The sequence below is a fragment of the Cynoglossus semilaevis genome, chromosome 12 (assembly GCF_000523025.1).
Source record: "Cynoglossus semilaevis isolate Cse_v1.0 chromosome 12, Cse_v1.0, whole genome shotgun sequence".
Classification (NCBI taxonomy): Eukaryota; Metazoa; Chordata; class Actinopteri; order Pleuronectiformes; family Cynoglossidae; genus Cynoglossus; species Cynoglossus semilaevis.
This window is the reverse complement of record NC_024318.1, coordinates 4,769,741-4,778,740: the sequence shown is the minus strand read 5'-3', so window position 1 is coordinate 4,778,740 and position 9,000 is coordinate 4,769,741. Positions and strand designations below refer to the sequence as shown.

General features: G+C 44.4%; 1 protein-coding gene and 1 long non-coding RNA gene across 5 annotated transcripts in view; both read left to right on the top strand.

Moving 5' to 3' along the window:
• ccser2a (coiled-coil serine-rich protein 2a) overlaps positions 1-1,913 on the top strand; it is a 39,980-nt gene extending 38,067 nt beyond the window's left edge. For 2 of the 4 annotated variants that reach the window (XM_025060726.1, XM_025060725.1), the window contains one exon: positions 1,103-1,913. In XM_025060726.1, the coding sequence (XP_024916494.1) occupies positions 1,103-1,762 (660 nt within the window). In that variant the 3' untranslated portion in view covers positions 1,763-1,913. The remainder of the gene's footprint in view (positions 1-1,102) is intronic. The other 2 variants (XM_008321617.3, XM_025060727.1) reach the window with 2 other exon arrangements.
• A 2,758-nt stretch (positions 1,914-4,671) lies between these two features.
• On the top strand, positions 4,672-8,973 carry LOC107989346 (uncharacterized). Its single transcript, XR_001760877.2, has 4 exons — positions 4,672-6,663; positions 6,786-6,821; positions 8,209-8,395; positions 8,611-8,973. It is a non-coding gene; the product is annotated as an uncharacterized LOC107989346 (long non-coding RNA).
• Positions 8,974-9,000: the final 27 nt, after the last annotated feature.

The following is a 9,000-nucleotide window of genomic DNA, read 5'->3' as shown; positions in this document are numbered from 1 at the left end:
AGAGAGATTGTCTGACCCTCAACATCAGGACAGCTGAGGCAGTGTGACAGGGTACCAGGAGATGGAGCTGTGACCTCGGAGATCTAGTCCCACTCTCGATGCACAGCCTGATGGGAAAGAGAATTTTTTTTTTTTTTTTTTTCAGAGCTGTCTGACCTGCTGGCTCTACACGCACCTCCTCTGAGATCCTTTCACCCCCTCACTGGGCATGTTTTCTGATGAAAGCAACTTCATGCTTTTTTAGCAGCCTTAGATGGGTTCCAGGTGGATTTACTCTCTTTAGGTTCTGCTCCACGGGAATCAGTTGAACATGGACTTCAGAAACCCAGGGCTCGGAATCTATGTTGGCTGCAAAAACGAAAAAGAAAAAAAAAGTGCTGTATCGTTTCTGAAGATGCTGAAGTCGTGAGAAAATTTTTTTTTGTAGTTAAAGGTGGAGTTGGTAGAATATTTCTGAACTCCTTCAACTGAACGGCAGAAACATGTTTGATTTGAAGTCGTTAAGACATTTTTTTTTTATATCTATGTCTTTAACCGGTTGCTCCTGAGCTCCCTCTAGTGTCTAACCCCTCCATGAAATCACGAGCCTGTTGTCGTTCTGAAAACGGCCACAAAACCATCGACGGAGCTCCACGAACATCGATGGTCAGCGGTCTGTTTCAGCAGGTGTGTGCCGTCCCCCGTTGGATGACGTCTCCGTGGTCGGTCCACGTTTCACGTGGTTAACCGCCCGGCGTGCTGTCAGAGTGCGCCTCAGCCTCCGAACAGCAGGAAACACAAACTGTTCCCGAGACGTCAGGCGCTCACATCGTGTCGAGGTTATTCTGCTCCGCTTGTTTCTGCAGTCGCCGCTGAGTCAGGGCCGCGACTCGTGCTGAATCAGTGATGAGCGGTGAAAGTAAAGTGTTGTGTTGGAGACTAAAAAGATAGAGATTTAAAGACACAGCAGAGTCTTGGAGTTTTCCAAAACTAGATCGATGGATCCTGATGAAGAAAGTCAGAATTCCAAACAAAACAGTTTTCCTTCACTCTGACATTTTATCCACTGTTTAACATTTATCCAACTGACGCCTTGTGTTTTTTCTTTTTTTTTCCCCCGCAGCATCAAGTACTACAGTTTTCCAGTCCCTGCCTCAGCGAGCAGCGCCTCCTGCTGGAAAGAACAGTAAAAACTCCCATCGAGGGCCACAGTGATGTCACCAGGACCGGGTCAGAGGGAGGGGCCGCTGTAAACGGCCTTACTGCAGGTGTGTCTGTTCCAGCCTTCACTGACAGGGGGAGTCTTCTCAGCTCCCATTTCCTCCCCCGGAGTTCCGGCGCTCCGCTGGCGGTAAATCCTGGAGACGGTCCGGTCTCGGTGGCTCAGTCTGCGGCTCAGCGTGAGGTCAGAGCCCCCGCTGTGATGCTGCCAAACGCTGCTCCTCTAGTTTCTGCCGCCACTGCTGCTCTGACCTGCCCTCGCCTGCTGCAGCCTCCGCGTCTACACAAGCGAGTGTCCCTTCCGTCGCTCAAGCCGGGGGGCGCTGGCAGCTTTGGCCCTCTGCAGACCCAGACCAAGCAGCTTCCTCCCCCATCCAGAGGACTTCCTTGTTATAACTCTGGACCTCAGCACCCAGGTCCACAGCGCCCCTCCCTCCTCCAGCCCCGCAGGGATTTAAGAAGCACCAACCCCGGCCTGGAGGAGCCAGAGGAGGAGATGCTGACGGAGTCTGGTCCAACCTCTCTGAGCAGATCTTGTCTCCTAAAACCAAAGATTCCCTGAGGAACGGCTAAATCCCTACTCCCAGATCTGTCGTCTGTCGAGTCAGTACCTTTGAGTGTCGTGTTTCAGTCCAGGACGCTCCAAGACCTGGACCTGGAGTTCAAATCTTGAACATGTCTCTACTTCAGTTTGTCTTCTGGGACATGAACTTAAGACAAGTTCTTCAGTGACTCCATCTCTGGAATCTTTTGGGAACTCAACTTTGAAGCCACATGGACTACACTGGAGTTCTTCAGTGACTCCGTCTCTGGAATCTTTTGGGAACTCAACTTGGTCCTGACCTCAGTAAACTGGACTTTGACTCTAAAGCCCGGGTTCTTGTGACTTGGACCAAGACTTTGGACTTGGACACCAGACTTGTTCTTCCACTGTGGTTTGGACTTTCAGTGCCGACTCAGTCCAAACTCGACTCTGACTGTAATCATTGTTTTGTGGACGTAGACCTGAAATAACTAGATATGCAAAAGAACTTTGGTAACGTGGACTCGGACCTGAACGTTTCCCAGATAGCTTCCAGAAGTGGGCCACATGTCGTGGGCTGGTTCATCTCTAACTGACATGGTGTCCCCTCAGTACCTCTAAACAAATGTGGGTGTTTCCAGAAAGTCTCTGTCTATTGGCTGAGCTGTGGTACAGAACTGGCCAATCAGAGCTCATTGGCCTACGTGGGTCACATGAGTGCCATATTTACTCCTCACCGTTGTCGTGACCGTACTAACGTCGACCGTTTGGTTTCGCTCGTCATTAACACATTTCTCCAACTTTAAGTTCACTTGTCCTCAAACAGCCGTGAACTCTGACTCCCAGCAGCGTTTTGGTTTCAACACTGAGGTGGCGCTGACGTGACCTTTTCATCTGAACAGAAGGCCCCCGGGGGGGAGGAGAGGGTGAGAAGAGAACAAGAAGGAGAGAAAAAGAAAAGAAGGAAGAGAGAAAAAAAGGAACAAAGAAGTGAAATAGACATGAGAGGGTGAGAGAGGGAGAGAGAGAGAGAGAGGGAGAGAGACGTCAGAGTGCTGTTGGTGCGTTCATGACTGTGCAAATGTTTTAGGCACATTTGTCAGACTGGGGAGCGTTTGATGTCTTCCAGTTCTCCTGGACCGTTGACTCGTGAATTCAAAAGTGGGAAAAAATGTTTTTTTTAAATCACATGTTGGTGTCGCCCCCTGTCTTCCATTGTCAGTACAGTTGGTGTTTTGGTGAAAACACTGACATTATTGAAGCTACGTGTGTTTGTTACGTGCTGGGAATGAGTTTCAATTTCTTCTGTTTGACAAAATAACTGACACTCCTGTTACGTGTGTGTGTTACGTGCTGGGAATGAGTTTTTTTTTTTAAATCACATCCTCAGTAAAACTTTAAACCTGACGCATCCTGTGGAAGAGGAAGTGGTCGTGGGGAGGGGTTTAAAATGTGTTAAAATACGGTGGTGACGGACACACAAGAACTGGAAAATAGAAAACTGAGTCTGTTAAAACAGAGGAGAGCAGAGTAATAACACACTCACACACTAATGTGGGCGCCGGTAATATGTGAACACACACACACACACACACAGACTGAAGAGTTTGTTGTTAAAGTTAGTTTGAAAACAGGAAACAACAGGAGGTTGGATGAAGAGCCGGCAGCAAAGCTAATTTCAAACTTCCGTAACCGGAGTTCTGTGCAAATAGTTTTGGTCCTAAAAAGTACTGGAAAAAAAAAAAAAATTATTAGATTATTTGTTCAAACGCTGCTGCAGAGACTTCTGAACCAGACCCTCGCTCTGAGGTCAGGGAATTTGTTTTATTTTATTATAATATAATTTTGACAAATCAATTTCTGTGAGGACAAAACAGGAATTTTTACAGCACAACCGTCACTTTTTTATTAATAACACTGACACAAATTAATTTACTCTTGAAAATGCTACAGGCTAGCAGCAAATGTAGCATAAAACAGTAAAACCTGGCAAAGTTATGAACGCACTGAAGTAAAGAAAAAGAAAGTTAAGAGTTAATGGATGGCGCTAACACTGTGATGTGATTGGTTTAAATTATTTACAAGACCTAGGTCCAAAAATGAATTTAAAATGACTTGGAGAAAGGCTAAAATGTAGCAGAATGTAGTTGGTAAAATTGTAATGTGCCTTAGCGCTAACGCTAGCCTAAAAGATATGCTAGCATTAGTAGCTAAAAGTTACCGAGCAGGTGGTCCGACAGCTGCTGTTTTTTGTTAAAACCATTGGTTTTGACATTTTCAAAGAGAAAGTTTGGAGTCAGTTTAATTAATAATAATAATAATGAAGTTATTTTCAGTCATGTGACTTGTGACACGTCAGTCGTCAGGGAGTTTTTACTGCTGTAGAGCTGCTGCAGTCGCTTTGACCGTGTGTGTGTTTCTCTTCTCTAAGTCTCTTTTCTCTTAAGGATCATCACAGGTATTAGTGGGGGTGTTTCAGGGAGGGGGTCTTTGGGGTCTTTGGGGGCTGGCTTCACAGGTGACTCTCTGGGACGTTGATAGATTGTCGTTTATCTCGGTAGTGTTGGAGATTTTCTTCAGTTGGGAGCTCCTGAAATGTCCCCTGTCGGAGAGCAGCGTTGTGTAAAAACCCCTTCTGACAACCACGGTGCCCCCCCTGCCCCCCTGGCGCTGTATGGTCTACCACGTCCAATAAGACCCCTGATGGAGACACACGGAGACGGAGGGAGAGAAGCAGCACACACAAGAACAGTGACACACAGGTTACACACTTCATGTTCTCAGGCAGAGTGGGGACACGTCGTCACTTCATCTGAACCTGGAACCTCCGTTCCATCAGGGGAGTGGAGTGGGGCGGGGGGGTAGAAGGTGTTGGCCCCTACTGTCTGCAGAGGTTACTACATGTCAGCCAATAGGAGTCAGCCGTCGGTGTTCTAGGGGTCCTTCACCTGACAGTAGTCTGTGCTTCTGCTCCACAAATACAGTTCTGGAACTTTAAGGAACCTCAGGTGTTCAATTTCTGATAATGCCTCTGTGCCTGCACACTGCTGACTTGACCTCTAGGGGTCCTTAAAGTGCCTTTTTCGTCATTTTTCGGGCTCTGGCTGAATCAGAATATTCTACTACTGTAATCCCCCTACTATACTGTCTTATAATCCCTCTACGCCTGCACAGCGCTCTTATTTGGCTCTGTGTGATGTTCCTCCCTGTAGTAAATATAACTCTGGTGATTGGACACCGCAGTATGTCATGTACTTTTTTTTAAATTATGAACTCAACAGTCGTGACATGAAAAAACCATGACGACATGAAGTCACAAGAAAGCAGGTGGACAAAATAGTTTGAAGTCGGTCTCATATTGGAGTATAAGCAGGAAAACAAGGAGTGATTGACAAGTGTAGTGTAGTAGAGAGAGTCAGTGTTGATCAGTCGCTGTGAGACCTGGACCCAGAGCTGCAGAAACTCAAACCTGAACTCCAGTTTGTCTGTTTGTCTGGACACTCATCGATCTGTTGGTTTGAAAATGGGGAAAAAACAAAACAAAAACAGAAACAAAATAATGTTTTCCTCCAGTTTATACCAGAAACAGGAACAGGCTGTAGGTGGAGCTGTTTCCTGGTGTGGATGCCGCTGATAAAACGTGTTTACTGGTGATGGGAACCAGAAGAAACACTGGGCCAAACCATCGGAGCGGCTCCGACTGGTTTCTGAAGCCAAAGAGGAAAAAAAACAAAAACAAAAAACCTGGTAATGGAAAAAAGGAACCAGAGATGAGAAAAACTAACAACGGGGAAAATCAGATGAAGCAGCAGGAAGGAGACAGGATGAGGAGATAGGGACCGTGATGAGGTGATCAGAAGGTCTGAGGTTCTACCAAATGTTGGAGACGTACAGTACAATCCAGACGAGGCTCGTCCAATCAGCTGTGACTATAGTCGCACCAAACAGGAAATCAATTTTAACACCTGCTGTGTGTGTGTGTGTGTGTTCTGCTCTCTGCACCGACAACACACGAAAACAACTGGGATCGATTGTCATTCAGGCGGTGAATGGAATCGTGAAGCGAAAGGGGAAAAAAAAAAAGAAAAAAAGCCGAGGCTTTACGTTGTTCACAGCAACCGAGTCTCGTTAGTCAAATTAATAATCATCAAAGAAGTCCGTCTTCGTTAACACCAGTGACTGTTGTGAAGATTTAAACAAAACAGTCTCCAGTGTTAAAGGTCAGGCCGAACAGATGTGGTGCAGCGAGTGGACCCTGCACCGGACGTTGGACACACCTGGTTATTACCTCACAATGATAGTGTTTTCACACTGAACATGTGAGCAGATGATGATGACGATGATGTTGTCTTCATCCTGAATCGTCTCTCGATGTGCAATACGTATAAAATAGTAAAGGAAAAAAATATTTAACATTTTCATCTTAAATATGCAACGAGAAAAAAAAGACAAAAAAATCGAATTACACCAGTTGATCTGAAGCACTTTCAAAGACAAACGTGATCTCAAGATGAATATTAGAGTGTTGGGTGTAGAAGCTGCTGGAACTTCCTTCTCTGTCATGGTTCTGTCCCAGAGCTGAGTCGACCGTGGTCAGGAGATGGCGCTCTGCTGTCGGTGGTCTCTCCCGGTACTCTTGTTCTCCTGGTTCTGGATTTGTTGCAATAAAGTTTAAAGATGTAAAAAAAAAAATGTTGTGTGATTTTGTAACTCTGTGTCTGGTAGAACCTGGTTCTTTCTAGACTTCAGTCGTTGGATCAGTCTACAGTCCTGACTGTTGTGTCAGTCAGACCGGTCAGGCTGGTCACCGACACAAGCCGGGCCGCTGACCGGAGGTTGAAGCACCTGCAGACACATGCTGGGAGTCGATGATGAGATGTTACGATCCAGTGGAACTAGAACTGTTTCTGGACGGTGGATTTATTGGTTACTTTGCACATGTAATAAAATGTGTTTTGTTTTGTTTTTTTGAGCTAATTAAATCTTCATAAATTAATTAAAGCCATTAACATTTTAATTCTTAAAGCTCTGTAGTTTTTTTCTTTCTTCTTTCTTTCGGCAGGTTTGGCCTTTGATCCTCAGTAATAACCCTCAGCGGGTGAGTATGATTTTTTTATTTTATTAATGAAACTGTTTAATGTTTGTATTTATTATGTTGTTAGAACAACAGGTAGCTGTGAAATGGGTTCACTTTGATGTTAAATCCCACGTTCTAGTCTTCACAGAGGGGCAATTAATGCTAATGTAACGTCAGGAAATGACTGTGTCGTCGTACTGAAAACATTCATTGGTTTTAAATAAAAAAACATGTTCTGTTCCAAAATGCATAGTTAGATCCTGATCCAGCGTCGGGGGTATTTGCTGGCATCAAAAACAAAGAAGTGCTAAATATTATTGCACCGTTGAATGTAAAGGTCAGAAATACCCAAATGTACATTTATATTGAAAAAATGTCAAGAAACATATGAAAAGCTACGTCGTTTACACACAGCATGAAGTTTTTAAAATGACAAACATTCCTGAATCCACATTGATAATAATTAAAAATGCGACGACTTTCCTCCTTTTTGAAACACGTTCAGGATTTGACCTCAGAAAGTTTAAAAAAAAACAAACAAAAAAAAAACCTGATGAAGTTACGACAAAAAAAAACAGAGGCATTAAACGAGTCGCCGGGGCAGCAGCAGCAGCAGTGATTATTTTCTCCATTAATTTTTTATATCGACCTCTGAAAAGTACTGCAGTGTTAAAAGAGAAAAGAAAACCAGCGGCAGTGAATAAAAGAAATTCGTTCTGTGTAGTAAAACTAAATAAAGCTGCCGTTCACAGAAAGAATCACAGCCAAATATTCATGAAGCTGCGCAGAAAAAAACCCCAAAACCAAAGCGCCTCAGAGACAGAAATCACAGCACGTTTGATGAGAAAATTAATCCAAACATGAGAAACAACACTCTCTCCTCTGTCGTGTCTTTAAAACTGCAGTGATCACAGTTTTACAGCTTCAGTCTGACTGTTGTCATGTCACGATTTGAGGATTTTCGATCCTAAAGCTCTTGTCATTTCCTGTCGCACGACTAAAAGGCTGCTTCAAACGTCAGCAGATGAACTGAAGAGCCTTCAGAAAACGAACCGCTGACAAATTTAGTCCAAGTTATTTTGACTATGATCCAAAATCAAAACAGTCTGCACGTATTCATTAAAAAAAATAACTGCAAATTGAATGAGTTTTTTATTTAATTAAGTAGTCTTTTCATTTATTTTTATTCGTCATTTATTAAATATTATTCATAGATTCAAATTATCACATTGTTTATTCACAGAAATTAACTGTTTTCCTCTGAAGCACAAACTTTATTAATTCGTCAGTTCAGTCTAGTTTGGTTCTTTTTATTTATTTATTTATTTATTTATGTCTCCAGGTCCTTGAGTTGTCATTTTTGAAAACCCTTGAATCCTTGTCGACTTTGTCCTTCTTCTAATTCCAGGAAACTGATCGCGTGTGGATCCTCACGCCGGTCAGATGTATTTCTTGTTCCTCCCACGCTGCCCGTACAAGACGGAAACATTCAATTCTCCTGCGTCTGCAAGGTCAGAGGTCACAGCCGAGGCTGCTGTTGATGCACCAAGGGATGGATTAGAGGAGAGACAAAAGTCAAGGAGTTCCAACCTACGGTCAGTGTTCGGTTCAGGATTATTGCAAAAAAAAAACTAAAGCAAATGTGATTTTATCGCCAGTTGAATTAAGAAGATGAAAAGTTTGAACAAAAAAAACGACTGAAGAGAAGTTTGATGTGAATGTTTGGTAAAAGTCATAAATTAGTAACGTTTTAAATAATAGAAAAAAACTTTTCTAAAATTGATTTTTTTTTTTTACCTTTTGTCCTCAGGCTGGACTTTGAAAATTCCTTCGGTAGATAAAGCAGCTCCTCCTCCTCCTCTTCCTCCTCCTCTTCCTCGCCCTCCCTCTGTCTTTCCATTCTACTCCTGCAGCTCGGTGGGAGGCAGCGGGAGGAGATCCATGTCCCAGAGGAAGTCTTTGTCAGTAACGGATCAGCCGCTGCTGCTGCGGTGGCAGGAGCCTCCATCACCTCCGTGCTGCCTCCCTCTGCCCTGCAGTGATCGGCTCCAGTGCAGCCTGGAAGCACAGCTGCTGCCGGTGGGAGCCCCGTCCCGTCCCCCCTCCTCACCCCTCACCCACCCCCCCTCCACTGGAGGCTCATTGGAAACCAGATCCTGAGTCTCCGTGGAGGTTTGGCCCATGGCTCATGGATGGAGAG